At 40.3% G+C, this 17180-nt stretch overlaps 1 protein-coding gene across 1 annotated transcript in view; it reads right to left on the bottom strand.

The window, feature by feature from the left end:
- Positions 1–17180, bottom strand: part of LOC147600470 (nesprin-2-like) — a 179840-nt gene that overhangs the window by 82622 nt on the left and 80038 nt on the right. Inside the window, 9 exon segments of the mRNA XM_086750184.1 lie at positions 2024–2206; positions 3953–4075; positions 5575–5760; positions 7407–7544; positions 8087–8269; positions 8612–8752; positions 11543–11698; positions 15626–15782; positions 16586–16851. Of these exon segments, the coding sequence (XP_086606310.1) occupies positions 2024–2206; positions 3953–4075; positions 5575–5760; positions 7407–7544; positions 8087–8269; positions 8612–8752; positions 11543–11698; positions 15626–15782; positions 16586–16851 (1533 nt within the window).

Raw genomic sequence — 17180 nt, 5'->3', positions numbered from 1 at the left:
TTTAGGTAGTGATAGGTGTGGTACTTGACAGGCCGCAATAAAAAACAGAAGGCAACACGGAACACAGATCTAAGTCACCTAAAATCCTGCCCCAAAGCGTTTACACTGCCTATTACATGTTTTCTTTCTGTTATACTTTTTCAGGTGTTACACTGCAAGTTAATTTTACATAAGTTACCAGAGCAATATCCTATCGCATCACCAATAGCAAGATATAGGCAAACACATCCAAACACTGAAATTTCAAAACTAATCCTCAGGAAAAAAAGCAACTATGTAAATATTTCTACAGGAAACTCACCTCCCATTTGCTTTCCTCTCTCTCAGGACACTTGCTGCCTTTCTAATGCAGCACTCAAAATGCCATCCATTAATAGCTTTATCCTTTGTTATGTCTTAGCTGGTGCTATTGTAGTACTGCTGATTTCAACCCATTCAACAGGACTGGAAATTCTTTTTTGCACAGTTTGATATCCTAGCTGCCAAGAATTGCGATTTTTCCAATTGGTTTTCTCACAAAGAAATTTCACTCAGCTACAGATTGTCGGATGTCAATAAGAGAAAGGCAAATGCTGAGTAAAAAAGGTTACTGCTGTTTCAAAAAGGAGAAAAACCTAAACCTTGACCTAATGCTCCACAAAAACCAGTTAGAAGTCTCATGACAACACGTTGTAATTGCAAAGTACCTTGTTTCTGACGGTTTTAAAGTGTTTTGAAAATTCTCGATTATTTAATCTGGTGCCTCTCTGAAAAAGGTACGTTTGAACACATCCATTTTTCAGACATAAGAAATTGCATGGACTTAAAAAAAAAGATCGTAGGGATGATACGGATCTCACATAGTCATTGCTTTTTTGAGTCATGCAGCATATTTGAGTTTTTGTCTTGGTGTGGTGCTCTTAATTTCACAAACTGAAAATCAAAGATGGACATTCACATTTTAGCTGCCACTTGTTTCTGCCTGTTCTCCAAAATGCCCAGTAAGAAGTTAGATGTTCTAAAGAATTCTGCTTTACTGTAATAGGTTTGGGAAACCAAATCAGCAAAGATACTGTATGCTTTTTCTAGGTGCTGCTATCATCCTGCCAAGAAAGGGATGGGTCACATGAAAATTTTCATACCCCTGCTGACATGGAAACATGCATAACCACACTCCAGGTTGCCTCCAACCACATCTACCCTGGGCAATGGAGCGTGACACAGATATCCCTGAATTAAAACCTTCCTGAGCTGATACAACCACATTGCTCAGTGAAGTTCTGCAGAGATACTAGTTCAGGTTTGGAGCCAGCAGCCAGCAGAGCTGTTTCATAACCCCTACTGCCTATGAGTTAATGCTCCCTGACCCACGGCCTTCTCCTACAGCCGTGTGTCACACCAATGCTGTTATGTCACCTCTGCTTCCAAACCTGGTCTGGCCAACAGCATCTCCAAGGCCCCTGTCAGATGTTCACTTATGTAGACACATTCTTGCATGGGACCTTCTGAGGGCAGGAGATGGCCTGCCCCAAAACAATGAATTAACCAAGTGACAATGGCAGAAAATGGTCACTTTCCTGGCTCACTGATTTGGGAACATCATCTTTAGCAGAAGACTTTTCACTATTAATTATCAGCAATTTCTCTCTAATGGCTGTCAACAAAGAATTTCCATGTTCAAGATAAGTTTAAGGACTTGAACATCGCAGATGGGAGCACCTGCATGTAACACTGGACTCCAATCATCAGTTGTGGAAACCTGAGTCATAAAACACTTGGGCCTTCATTTCTTCTACAATATGCTAAAATACATGGTGTCAGTTGTGACTGAATTGGAAAACTGAAATGAATTTCAAGACTATCCAGTGTGCCTTATAATGCCAAATTACGTAGGAAAAAAAAAAAGAAAAAAAAAACCCCAAACCATTAAATAGAAGACACAGCAGGTGTACTGCATGCCTGTAAAAACAATATTATCTAGTGATCAAAATTATTACAAAATAAAAGTGGTTTAGGTGACAGTAAAAAAAAGAAAATCAATTACCTCCAGTAGGTCATTTTGTTCCTTAGTAATTTTTTCTAATTTTTTCAGTTCTCTGAAGAGTTGTCTTGCTCTTTGGAAGACTGAGAAAGGTTGCATTTTCACCCCGGGTAGCTGAAGTGCTGCTTCATAGGACTGTATATGAACAATGGTCTTCTGCATGGGACCAACGCGGTCAAGTATAACCTATTAGGATACAGGACAGATGATGGATGTGATACTGAGTTGGAAAAATCAACACTGAAAATTTATACTACAATCATGATGTGCAAAAGTTCTTTTTGTTGAGTTTCCATTTAAGAAGGAAGAATATTTTCATCTTGGAACAAATAAGTGAAAATCCAAAGCAAGGTCATCCAAAGCAAGAGGAAGATTGCATTTACAATTCTGCTTTTTCTGCATATACATACAGAAAGTATGCACAGTCACAAAAAAAAAGGGTCACATTCAGATTAGTTACTATTTACTAAGCGTGTCATTTCAAGGTAGCAGTGAAGACAGTTAAAAAACTGATGCAAACCCTTTGATGTCACTCTAGGCAACTCTGAGGTTTTTTTTCTGTGCTGCAAACCAGCCATGAAATGTCCTATGTTGAAGCTAGCCATTTTATGATGGTCCTATAAACAGTCTTCTCAACATATTTGAGACTATGAACTGGGATGAAAGCCAGAAGAAACTTCTGAAAATGGCTTTCCTGTCAAAGACAGCATTTCATATCAGAACACCCCAAGTGCATGCACAGTTTACAATCAGTAACCTTTATCAGTTTGGGATGAACAGAGATGTGCAGTTTCATATCACAATACATCTTTTATGGAAGACTCAGTGAACAACTTAGGAAAGACAGAACAGCAACATCAACTCACAACTGCTTGGTTCTCCTAAAGAAATATGAAATCCTGCTGAGACCTCATTCAGCTGAGAACTTCAGAAGAAAAAGAAATATAAATACAAACTACATCTGGGCCTTTTAATTACTAATATTTTTGTTAAATTCCCTCTCAAGAAGATTTCATTTTAAAAGACCCCAATTGGAATAGAGATGTTTATCCTCTCATTCATAAGCAGCCTGCATCAGGAAGTTTTTGCTTGAAATCTCAGGCAGAGAAAGGAAAACCATCTTGCCAAGTTACCTTTGCAGTGAAGTCCCTGCATGATGAAATGGTTTTATGGTAAGTCACTGTAGCCTACATTTCCAGAAACATGTGCTAAATTTTGCCTCAATTTCTGGAAAAATAGGGCCTGGTTTTCAGATTTGCAGATTACTTACTGTTTGACGCTAAGTAGAGTGACGTGTAGCAACTGTACCTGAAAGTCAGGCCATAAACTTTCTAAAATGGAGACACTCAAATATGGCAGGTATGTCTGACAACATGTGCTCAAGTTACATACTTGAGTTCTCCATGGGCAAATTCTCAATAGTGCTTTAATTTCAAATGTTTTTGTTCAAACCATGACCGCGCTTTTTGAAGTGATCTCCCAACAGTCTCATCTTAGGGTTTACATTGAGCAGTTGCCTTGGACCATGCAAATTGGATTCCTTTCAAATGAAACTAAAGCAGAAGATACTCTCCAGAAGAGCCTCTGAAGACACCCAGCCACTCATGGATGTCTGTACAGGACCAGTCCAAAGTAAGCCCCCAAGACACGTACAACACAGATATCAGGTCATCTGCACCAACTGTTTTGCCCTACCAATGTGCTCCTCTTGGATTGCACTACTTGCTAGTGTAGAAACATGTAGCCAAAATCATGACTGAAATAATACCTGCAATCTTTGACCCAAGAGTTAGAATTTGTGTGACACTAACATTTCCAAGTCATATACTAAAAACTTGTTCATGGTGGTTTGCAGTCACAAAACAGCCTTATGCTTATGAAACTTATGCATAAATACATAGGGAAAAAAAGCCTATATAGGTTTTCACGCACCTGTCCATGTTTAAGTTGGTCTTTTGGAGAAAATTCTAACAGATCTTCTGATGACAGGATTGTCTTCATTTTGGCAACGTCCTTCTCAAACACTTTTACATGAGATTCAATGGCCTCCAATTCCTAGATTTTGGAAACAAAGAGAGTATTTGCAGATAGTACAAATACCAGAGCCAGCTTGATTTCTGCCTTTCGCTTAAATTTAAGAAGAAATACTGAAAAAGAAGTGCAGTGTATGCAGGATATGTTAACGGATGCTACCAATCAAAAGGCTAGTTATTATAAATGACGTATCATCATAACTTCTGGAGGAATTAAGTATCTAAGATCATCTGGTCTGTTTTAAACTCTAAATACAGAATTGAAATATCCTTGAAAGATTACATTATGAATTACCAGTAGTGACAAGGCACTTTTCCAGTGGTGATAGTTATCAGCATAGGAAACTGGTCTAATTACAATGCTGCAGCTTCCTATATGATCAGTCTTATGTCAGACTGCAAATGGATCCATGTACAATAGAGCTGCTTGTGAACTCTCATGGAGACAGAGTCCCTGAATAAATTAGGTTGAAAGGGAACTTGGGAGGTCTCTGGTGCCCATCAAAGCAGGTCGTTTGGGGCCTAATCGTGTTGAGGGTATGAGTATGTCCTGGGATGGGTATTCTACCCCACCTTTGGGCCCCTGATCCAGTGCTTGACCAATCTCCCTGCAAAAATATAATCCTTCCTAATATGTAGATGAATTCCCTTTATTATAATTCGGGTCTGTGTCTGCTCATCTTTTCTCTACACACCCCAAGAAGATTCTGGCTCTGTCTTGTCTATAGTCTCACATTATGTGGCAGGACACAGCAATACTTGCCCCTGTCCTCCCCGAGCTGCCTCTTCTCCAGGCTGAACTGACACAGGTTTCCCAGTCTTTCCTCCTACATCCTGTGCTACAGCTCCCCAACCACCTTGATGGCCTTCCTGGACTCGTTCCAGGTATGTCTATGCCTTTCTTACACTAGGAAAACTAAAACTGGGCAGAGGATCCACATCTCACAGGTACCAAAAAGAAAGACTGCTCCCACGGATCTCCTGGCTACACCCTTGCTCAGGCAGCCCAGGATGCTCTTGGCCTTTTTGTTGCAAGCCTGTGCTGCTGTGTCATGATCAACTTGTTGTCCACCAAGACCAGTGGTCCTTTTGGCAAAGCTGCTTTCCAGGTGGTTGGCCACCAGCCTGTACTGGTGTTTGGATATGTTCCCTCCTGGGTGCAGGACTCTGCATGTGCCTCTGCTGAACTTCCTGAGGTTTCTGTCAGCCCGTATCTCCAGCCTATCCAGGTACCTTGGAACAGCAGCCCAACCCTCCAGCAAGAGACGCCCTTTTAATGTACCAGTCAACAAGACCTGCATTTCTCCTCCTAAATAAGGAGTTTCATCAACACTCCTGAATTTTACAGCTTAACTAGATACCAAACACTTTGTGATGGTTTTATTTCCAAACACTTAATTTCCTCACTTGGCACATCTACTAAAACCAGCACAGCTTTTTTCTGTGCAGGCAATATAAGCTGTATTTCATAACAGATGACGAAACTCTGATAAAAGGCACTTCTATATCACCCAAACTTACATCAGCCACATGCTGGATCAGTGGAAGAATCTCTGCTATCTCACGCTGTAAAGTTGCTACTTGATCATCTATTTCATTTAGCTGTTGCATTACACTGTCTGTTTCAAAGACTGGTGTTAGCTCCTCCAGCTCCAAGTAAGCACTGTGTAGAAGATTTTGCTTTTGTTCTGAGTCTTCCAAAGCCATCTGGAGACAAAATAAGAGCTTAGTTTAATCCATCAATAGTGAACATGAAAGAGGTTAAGATCAGAAGGAATCAGCTTTAATTTCCTGTATGTCACTGACCATTGCATATATTCCCAAAAGCTTAGTTCAGACTAAAACACTGAATTCCTAAGGGAACCGAACTGCTGCATCCTGCAGGCAGACAACTGAGAGACTGTTACCATGATTTCAAGGAAATAATTCAGATACAATAAGTCTACGTGAGCATGGCAAAAGGCACAAAGAGGAAGATTCAAACTCAGAGAGAGGTCCCACCTCAAAAAAAGACAAGTATGAGACCCTGGAGAAGATTCCTCTCCAGCTCCTGTGCCATGGTCAGGCTGGCCCCAAGTACATCAACAAGACAGGTCAGCCAGACACTGCAAAAGGGTTTTCTGTACACCAGCCTGGAGACAGCAGATGTAACAAAAAGCCCCAGAAAATATCTGACCATTTGTGCATGCCCATCTCCTGCAGCGAACTGGATGAACTTTTGTATTAATTACAGGTCTCCACGAACAACAACGAGGGTTGCAAGAAATGCGTGTGATCCTCTCTCCTCTGTGGCACGTGAAGGAAGGGACTGAATGCACATCTCAGCTCTAATGCAAGCCTTGGGTGCATTTCCAAATCCACTAGTTCCCCAGCCCAGAACACACAAACCACTCCAAATCACAAACGCAGGAGACAATAAGCTTTTGTCATAAAAACATTCACTGATTTTGCAAATTACAATCTCTGCATTCATAGAATCATAGAATGGTTTGCGTTGGAAGGGACCTTTAAAGGTGATCTGGTCCAACCCCCCTGCAAGAAGCAGGGACATCTCCAACCAGATCAGGTTGCTCAGAGCCTCATCCAACCTGGTCTTGGACACTCCCAGGGATGGGGCATCCACCACCTCTCTGGGCAACCTGTTCCAGTGTTCCACCACCCTCAGCGTAAAAAATTTTTTCCTTATGTCCAGTCCATTACGGCTACATGCTCTGCATCATATCAGTGCAGAACAGTCAGCTACTTCTTATAAGGAATTCTTAGTTTTAATAGAAAAATCTATGTTCAGAGTGCCAACATTCTGGAGTGGATGTATAGAAAACTCAAATTGCAAATACGAAATTGCCAGCAATCCTCTTGGCACTTGCCTGGCCCTGATCTTCCCTGTAATATTACAACCACTTGATTCTTTAAATTACCAATCAGAATTACCATCAAGATTCAGTGAGAACTGCCTTCCAAGCCACAATTACCTTCAAAGTTTCCATCTAACACACAGACATCAAAATACCACTTTACCCTTTTTGGAACACATACGCACAACACAAGAAAGAACTGTACATATTCAGGCCATAAAACCTCATTATAGCCACACAGCAGGGCAACAGAAGACAATCAGGAATTTTGGGAAAGTACTCTAGATGTACTAGAGGTCAGGACTTTCACAAGACAGACAGGTCCAACATCAAAAAGTATATATCTGTATTTCGTGAGTGTCAACTGTAACTATTTTTCACTTAAAGGATTTACTGAAAACAGTAAATGATTTATGTCAGTAAGAGTTAAGAATGCAAAATTGTGTCTGTACAAAGCAACCAGTTCTAACAAGACCACGTGTCTACATTAACACTTACCTGAAGGTCATCAGTATGTTTGCGTAAGCTTTTTGCAGAGTCATTTTGAGCATCTGCTCTTAGCAAGCAGTTGGTGTTTTCTATCCAAACTTTCACATTCTTCAAGAGTTCATCATATTCTTCCATCTTGTTGGCAGCCTAGGAAACGACAGGATTTTACAAAAAGGCACAAATGCATTTCTATTCACTGTGTAAGATAAACACATCTATGAACTCTTCTAAAAGAAAATGGGATGCATGTTCATCAAGGTCAGTTAAATTAGTATGGTGAAATAAAGATCATAATTTTTCTGAAACGGTGTCGTGATTTCCGGCTATCTCCTCTAATCAAAGGTAATTTTGGAGCTTACGTGCTTACATTTCATGGGGGCACTGTTGCAATCTATAAGGCAATGTTACTTTAATAGACAGCCAATAGCAGAGTTATAGAGAACCATCTCTTCACTCATCCAGGGGTATGAATTCCCCATGTTAACCCCGTCAACCATGGTGCAGAGCTGGTCCTGCAGCTGGAGGTGATGTTTGCCACTCCAGAAACTCTTAGCTACAATAAGCCAACGCACCTACAGCAAAATTTTGACTCTTTATTCATTTGAGAGCCTTTGATGATGTTTTATGCAAAGCCTTTATTTTGTTTTTTATCAGATGCGATTTTAAAAAACTTTTCCATTTGCATCTACCTTGTTTAAAATGGCAGTTCTGCGCTCAGCAAGTTGTGAGACCTGCTGGTACTGCTGGAGGGGGGTCACTAAGATATCCATCAACTCTTGTGCGTGGCAGGAATCCTGCTCTACTATATCATGCACTTCTGCATCCAGTTCATTGAGTTTGTAATGCCAAAGGTCCAGCATATCCCAGATTTGCTGCGTGGGGAGAGAGGGGAAATGAAATATAACGTCAGGCTCAAAGGTAACAGCAGAGTTATTTGTTCTTCATGTGGGGCACACGGAATTGCAAAGATTTTGGAAGTGATATGATGAGAACAGAACACTCTGCATCTCCTGGTGTGCTTCACAGTTGAAAAAAACACATCTTTTCCTGTGAGAAAGAATTGGTAAATATTCACCAGCGTGTAGCTGCTTGTAGTTCTCCTTTTGCAAACATAAAATGAACAGAGGGCCACTTTATGCTCCTGCTAAAACAGGCTCTGTGGAAACATCCAAAAATCTTTTAATGCCCACAAATTTTTTTTTTTGCAAGATTACCTTCTGTACTTCTTTGGCTTTGGCAATGTTTTCACTCTTCTCTTGTAAGATCTTTTCAATAGCTTGAAGGCCATTGTGAATAGTTTCTGCTTTTCTTTCCAGCACATACTGAGGAGAGCTCTGCAACATTTCAAAGCTAACCTGTCAGAGCAAAGAGAAAACGATAGGGGAGATTACAAAGACCTGCTTGTTTCTGTGCACCACCTCACCAAAAATATTCAAATGCTTTTTATGTTTCTCTTGACGAGTCACCTGAAAACACAGGAATGGAATGACATTTGCAGGGAGAAGTGCTAATGTGTGCACGTTCAACATTTATATGTTGTTCAGTAATTCCCTTTCACTTAAAAAGGACTGGTCAAGAAAGGCAATGCTTGAGGAAACAAACAACACGACGCTGCAACTCTCTGGGTGCTGCCCCTGTTCTAATCTAACAGAGGCTGACCATGCTGCATTGTGGAAAGGGCACATTTTGTTTCCTAGATGTGAAGGTTAAAAACCTGGAATGACACCTTTCTCTCCCAGCCAACAGCTACTGCTTCCGTGTAAGAAATAAGGGTACATGGAAGTGCATAAATATACACTGAATTTCTAAATACAAATTTAGAAATTTATTACTAAAATAAAAGGCTCTGAGCCCCATAAAGTATGTGGAACTTAATTTTACTCTCTAGAACTCCACAAAAATGAAAAACTGGTATACTGGAGGGCCTGAATTTCCATGTAAAGAGAAAAACTCTCAAGTAAACCCAAGCTGAGCAATTGCCTGAGCACAGAACTGAGCGACACACTAAGGTACCAGGATACCAGATGAGATGCAGGGAGTGAGGAAGTCCTTGTTCTTAGCCCAGAGTGATGTCTTTTCGTACTAAACCCTGCTAGCTGCTACGGTCAGCCAAGCACTAGGAAATCGTTAAATCGTGGTAAATTGTTTGTGTGGAGCAGCCCTAGGATTTATGGAGCATTGCACATTGCAAAAGATTTCTAGTTTAGCAGTTATTCTGGTTTGAACCTCCTTATACTGAAATATTTTATCTTTTTTTTTGTAGGAAGAGGAATTAAGATAATTATTTAAGAAATTATGTATCCAGTTTTATTTCTTAATTTTATTAACATTATTTATTATTTATAGATCCCAACATGTAGTGTCAGACCAACATAATAATACCCATAGTAAGGTACTGTATTGATAAAATTGCATTAATGAAAATAAATACATACAGAGAAGAACTACAGTGCTCCTCTCAAATACTCAGGCTTATACAAAAAAGCTACAAAGTCCAGTCTGTACTTAGTGCCTAAGACTCCTTGGAGAAAGGAACTCAGACTGTAATCACTGAACACTTGACCATTACTACTCTCCTGCAGGAAACCAAACATGAAAAATTATTGATGTTGTGCTCGTTTCCAAAAGAAAAGAGAAACATGTACGAGTGATGCGACACAGCTGGAAATGAGAAAGCAGACCAAGCACCGACTCCCTGTCTTTCCCCAGAAAGAACACTGCATCTGTCAATGCTCTGCTCATCGGTAAGGCAGGATTTGAATTTCAAGACTTTTTACTGGGATGAATTTATTATATTTGTCACATAAAATGCATGGCATCAAAAGTACAATTTATTTTCATTTTTAGGTTAGCAGATTTAGAAGAAAGCAGAATGCCATTAAAATATGACAAGTTAATTCAATTTACCACATGCTGGTATCTCCTGGTATGTAACTAAACTGATCTCCAGTTCCACTAGGATTGTTTTGTTTCCTAAATGCATTAAAAAAAATTCCAAGATAGTTTATATTGCTTTCCACTACCTAAATATGAAAAGCAAATGTTACCCAATTTCCAGGACTAGTCTTTCACTCCAACACGTAATATGTGCATTGGGATTATCTTTTATCTCAGTAAGTGAAACAGTAAACAACAACAACAACCCCCAAAGCATAAATACCGTTTTACTTCCCTTCTCCTTCTCTCTCCTACCCAGTTGTTGGTTCTAAAAAGACTGGGTCCATTTTGAAACAGAAACTACAAAGTTAACAAAATTAAAACTAATAAGCTGTAATGAATATATCTCTAAATATTTAATACAACATAAAAGGAATGAGTAATCTGACAGACTAACAAGTAACTGGATTTCAAAATTGTGTTATTAAACTTTCAAGTTTTATCAAATTAACTGAGATTTAGCCTATAAAATTAGCATTAAACATTATTATTTCTGAAATAAGAGAACTGAAAGGCTTTTTTCTTTTTGAAAGTAACACAAATTAATGAATAACAATGATAATAATTATTCCGGGCTGAAATTGGACCCAAAACTTACAGTATTACTCCATTTACCTTGAATTTTGCTCCCAGTTAACTGTTTATACCCCCTGTAGGTAGAAATAATTGCAAAAAGCCAAGTCAATGTTATTTAGTTATGTAAATTCTCTGCCTGCTTTTAAAGGAATGAGACCATGTCCTGAGGGGTGGAATAAAGAATCATGCCATGATACCCTACCATGTGTGCAAATAAGAGAAAAAAAAATCCAGCTTCAAAGTCCTCTTTTAACTCAGTTTTGAAAATATCTTCTCAGTTAAGCTATACAACCTTCCCAATCAACTTGAACTACCAGTTCAGTTTAAGAATCAGACTGGACAGAAGACAGGATCCGTGTGATATCCAAGACTTGACTGGTAGTGGTTCTAACTGTCCTCTTTTAATGGAAAACAAAAATATTATATTGTAATATTATAACTGCAAGGTTATTCTAAAAGGAGAGAGTTAACATGAAGAATTCCTCATGCATACATTTTCACCAAGAGGAAAATGCAAATGAAAATAATAAACGTTTCAAGTTGAAATTTATAGTTACAACATTCACCAAATATTGCTTGTACTTATTTATACATTACAAAAAGGTAAATATTAAAATTACATCAACAGTTACCTTGTCTTCTAGGTCTTGCAATACTTTCTTGCAGTCCTCCAACTGAGTTTCGATCTCCGCAGGAACTATTGTGTACATTTCAGAATACTTGATCCGGAGTTTCTCCATGATATCTTTTAGAATCTGACTTTCTTTACCAATCACACGCTGAACCTCCTACAAAATTAAGAGTTACTTCAGCAGTTTTACTCAGTTTTTAACAAGTGCATGTGCATGTGTGTATATGTACATATGTGTATATATACATACATACATAGTGTGTTTTATATTTCCTACCATGATTATGGTTTGGAAAAGTTGGTTTTGTGATATCAAACCCAATTTGACTATTTGACTACCTCTGCAAGCAGATTAACTTTGGGAATTACTCATTTAATCAAATGATGCTTTTCAATCTGTAAGAATTAATTGAACTTGATACTACTCCATGTCAGGCAACTGACGCACTGATGTTTACGGACAGGTACTGCAATGTAATCATTGGAACTGCTCCTCTGATTAAACATTAACCTTTGTGCTCTCCCCTTTGCCAAAAGTGCATTTTCACTTTGAAAGATGCTTAATAGTCAACATTCATTCCTTCATTATTATAAAAAACACAAAGGCCACAAAAAGCAACAGGTTTCAAGCTGAAGTGTCTGCTTTCAGGCAATTACGCAGAGCAGCACAGCAGACTCCTTTCAAAACAGTACTTTACAGTTCTGCATGAAGAATGTAGGTTTTATGAGATAAAAGAGACTTGAACAACTGCCTACAGCCTGTGGCCTAGAAAGAAAATCCATTCTCTTACAGAAAGCATGAAGAAACTCATTTGTTTTGAAGGTTTTCTAGAATTTCAAGTTGGAAAGTTCTGTTTGTTTGCTTTATGGTTCCTTTTCCCAATGCTCAGCTGTTTGAAAAACTCAAATGTAAACCCAAATTATTCAGGAAAATGATCTAAAACTCTTATCAGGTAATGAAAGGCATTACAAATTTACATCCTTTTCTTTTTCAATGAAGGGTAATGGTAATCTATTAACTCCTGGTCTTCACTTGGGAATCTCTCTCCTCACAAAAATACAATGCACAGAAGAAATATGTAGGAGTCTGGGATTGATTTATTTCCTGTCATCCCACAACAACTGGGCCTGATATTAAAAAAACTCAAAACCATTAAACAGCCATGTGCCTAATTCTACCACAGAGAAGGCTGCTGTTGCCAAACAGCCCAACTGAGATCATGCCAACATTTACAGGAGTTTATAGATTCCCTGACTTGTTTTGAAAGAATCAGTTACAACATTAGTCTCCAAAACAAAGCGTGTCTCTGCAAACTGGTTTCTGTATATATAAATGCATATTCACATTTCACAGATGTTCTGGTTTTTTTTGGGGGGTGGGGGGGGCTACGGTGGCAGCCTCTGTAAGAAGCTGCTAGAAGTTGTTCCCCTTTGTTCAGTGGACTCGGCCGGGCCTAGGGCGGACCTGCTGCTGGCCAAGGCCAAGCCAATCGGTAGCAGAATGTTCCCTGATAACGCCCCTGCAATAACATATTTAAGAAGGGGAAAAACAGAAAACAAAGAGAAAGAAGAAGATGTGAAGACGCTGAGCAGGGGCAGAGAGGGGGAGGCACGAGCCTTGTGGGCCTTGCAGGCCTCCCCCTCTGGCCTCCTGCTGGGCGGTTGACTGTGCCCGACTCGCTCCGGCCCGACTGCAAGAAGTGGAGAGGAGAGGAGATGTGAAGAGAACCTGAGAGGCGTCTGCCTGCCTGTTGTGAAGAATTTCTTCTGAGAGGAACGGCTGCAGACGCCAAGGTCAATGAAGAAGGAGGAGGAGCAGTGGCTGCTCCTGGCCAAGATTCCCCTGCAGCCTGTGGTGATGACCATGGTGGAGCAGGTTGTCCCCCTGCAGCCCATGGAAGCCCACGGAGGAGCAGAGATCCACCTGCAGCCCGCGGAGGACCCCACGCTGGGGCAGGCAGATGCTCGAAAGAGGCTGTGGCCCGTGGAGGGCCCGCTGGGGCAGCTGTTCCAGAGAGACTGCACCCCATGGAAGAGATGACCCACGCCGGAGCAGTTTCACAAAGGACTGCAGCCCGTGGGGTGGGACCCCACGCTGGAGCAGGGGAGGAATGTGAGGAGTTCTTCCCGCCGACAAGGAAGGAGCAGTGTAAAGCAACGTGTGATGAAGGGACCGTCACCCCCATTCCCTCTTCGCCCTGTGCCGCTCGGGGTGGGGGGAAGGTGGTAGAGATAATGTTAAGCCCGGGAAGAGGGAGGCATGGGGGGAAGTTATCTTGTTCTCCTTCTCATTCTCCTGCTTTGGTTTTAATAATAAAGAAATAGTTTTCCCCAAGTCGAGTCTATTTTGCCCATAACGGTAACTTTAAGGATTTCTCCCTGTTCTTATCTCAAACCTCAAGCCTTTTTTCTTATATTATCTCTCCCTATTCTCTTGGAGAGTGCAGGGAGTGAAAGAGAGACTGCGTAGTCTGGTCCCGATCAGGGCTGCACCATGACAACAGATTATTTAGCTGGAAAGCAAACGCCTGTCAAAAATGTCCCACTTTGTTTCCTCCAGGACTAGATGATATCCCTTCCCATTTGCCTATTCATCTATGTTGCTGAGTTAAAACTTCACCACCTGACTAACCTAGACCTGTCATCTGGTGCTGAAATAGGCAGTTCCATTTAATAAATGCCATGGAGCCCCAAGTAATGCTAAAGATTTTATAGAAACTAGGTGGTTTTTGGAGGTAGGGATGAAATTGCCCTGCAAATTTTGGCTTATCGCTGTTTGCATTAGGTAAAATTAAGGAATTTTTAAATCCTTTCAGCTGAATCCTCTCAAAAGGATGAGGGCTGCTGTGCCATTCTGCGCCAAAGAAATAATTTGACAGGATTGCTGCAAACATCTGCTTGTGCTGATTGCTGTCAGGGACAGGAACAAGGTTAAAACTCACTTTAGGGTGAGTTTTAGGTGCTCAGAGCGGCACAGTCTGGATGTGAGGGAAAAGAGCTGACACCAAGCACCTGCAGTGATAACATTTCCTCCTGGATACAAATAAGTTGGTAAAAGAGCAGACTCAACTCTTAATTCTAATTCTAAATAATTTTAAATAGAAAACTAGCCATTTCAGACAAATCCACAAGGTTTCACCACAGTAATGCTGGCTCATGGGTTTTCAGAACTTCCTCAGGATGTAGTTAACGTTTCTCTCTCATGCTAACCCCTAGGAAAATGCTCATATCTGCCACCATGGTCTTTGGCTTCTGTACATTTCGTAGCCCTTTGCCAGCTTCAAGCATCCACCTTCTAAAGAAAATACACGGTGGGGATTTCTAACTAGTTTTTGTGTAAGACTCAGCAAAGAGAGCCCAAATTTGTAATAGACCATAGTAAGGTAGAATAAATAAATTATTATAAAGTTCTATAGCTAAAAGATAACACCATTAAATATAACTTTTAAAAAATTATCAAGATTTAAAAATTAAGCTAGTAATAGAAACACAGTAAGACTAAATTGAAACAAATATAATTAAAATAATAAATAAATTAACCCACATTCAGGAAGTGTTAGGAATAATACCACTTCATAAAGTCAAGAACTCAAAGACGGAGAACAAAAATACACTGAAATGATACGAATGTATAGACTGGGTTGCTGCAGAGTGCTGATTGCTGCTGCTGCAGACTGTAGTCTTGAGCATGATCTGACTTCTAAAAAGCATTTACAACGTTAACTCCCTGATGTGGGACATCAGACTCGGAGCATCTGAAGCTGTCCTGGCTAGCTATGCAGAGGGGGAACAGGCGCAGGATGTAAACTAAGCAGTCCTTCCCAAAAGGCATGCCACTGGCTGTGAATCTCTGCAATCTGGAGAGACCTCTATTGCTGCTAACGGGACCACACAGAGGGAGAGGAATGTAAACCAAGGACACGGCAGGGCCAGTCATCATCTGCTGAGCCAGATTCCTTCTCTTTTAAGTCAATGTGCATATGCATATACTTTGCCACTCATTTTATTTGGAACAAGTTCAAGCCCCAGCATAAAACAGAACATATTTTGAATATCCCCACACAGGAACAGAGCCATCACCAACCTCCAGTTGTCCTGCCTTTCCAGTAGCATCTCGTAATAACACAGCTGCAGCATTCTGTAATGACTTTGTCACACCACTTATTTCTTCAATGATCTTGTTCCTCTCTTGAATCTCAGCTTGTAAAGAATCCTTGTGGTCTTGAGTCTTTTCACATAAACTATGAAAGATTTCCAACAGGAATATATTAAGTGTTAGACTCCACACTAAGTAGGAGTAATCAAAGATCCTGGTTTGTACACATATTTTAAGAATATATACCCAGAATTACATTGGTCTGTATTTCAATATTATTTTCTGTAAGTAAATCTCTGAGTTTCTGTTCTTTTTAGATATTCTAAAGATATTGCTTTTTAGATATTCTTCAGATATTGCTAAACAAAGTGTGTTTGGTAGGTCAAATCAGATAGCACTGATACTTAAACAGCAAACACAGCTCAGGTTCTCAGACTCTGAAAATGCTGGCAGAGAAGACATTCAGAAAGATTTCCATGTAAAAAAGTAAGCATGGAGAAGGGCAAGTACAATTACAGATTTACAAAAAATATTTGAGGCAAATTTTAAACAGTGCCACTCACTTACTAAGCCAAAAGTTGCATTGTTGCAAAAAGCACAAGGTCTGATTTTCATAAGAGTGTAAGACCCACACATCTCATTCAAGTTCACAAGAGCTTGGAGCCTCCAAAATCAACCATCATCCCTTCCGATTCCTTCTGCTTTTGACCCCAAATTGCAGCGGACACACGATATGGCCAGGGTCAGTTCCTCTCCCTCACTACTGTCTCCCCACACCCATGCCACAGACAGCAGATGGGTCAGATGCAGCACTGGTCTGACCCAGTAGGGCATTCACTGTCTTTTTAAGTGCATTACAGCTGTCGTACATTCTTTAACACCCAACAAAACACTGCGCTTATAAGCAGTCCTGTGTCATATCTTCAACAGACATTTCACATCACTTACTTTTTACAGCGATCCTGCATTGCCTTTATCTCACATAATGCAGGAAGGCCAGCTTCTGCCTCAGTATTTTCAGATACATTCAGGATGTTTCTTATTCGGTGAAGAAGTAACAGTAAGAGGAGCTGTTGCTGGCTGACATTTTCCTCAGTCGAGTTCACTGAATCTAGTAATTCCACCAGTTCCTCTCTGGTGGCCTTTTCTTTCTCTTTAAGACTTTCTGGCTGTTCTTCCTGGAGCTTATCGAGAATTATTGCTTCTCGTTCCAGCTAAGTAAACAGTACGTCAAAGCGTGAGATAAAGTGCTTTTTCATTCCATCACCTTAAGTTACATTATTCATTTACTCATAGAGATGACTGAGTACTGGGAATTACATAGCAGAGAGCTTGAACCTCTGAAGTGTGCCAAAACATTTGAGTTTGCTCTAACAAAGCACATAACCACACACAACGTTGTTCTTGGTTCAGAGAACTTGTGCTATAAAGATCCCCATCTTTTTTGACTCCAGGTTGAAGAAAAGCTGGGAATAACTGGCTGATCACTGGGAGGGAAATGATGTTCTGCACTGATCTCAGCCTTTACATGCCACTTTACTGA

This window comes from Chlamydotis macqueenii, chromosome 5 (genome assembly GCF_036417535.1).
Source record: "Chlamydotis macqueenii isolate bChlMac1 chromosome 5, bChlMac1.mat, whole genome shotgun sequence".
Taxonomy (NCBI): domain Eukaryota; kingdom Metazoa; phylum Chordata; class Aves; order Otidiformes; family Otididae; genus Chlamydotis; species Chlamydotis macqueenii.
Note: the sequence above shows the minus strand (reverse complement) of the source record. Positions and strands in the feature narration are given on the sequence as shown.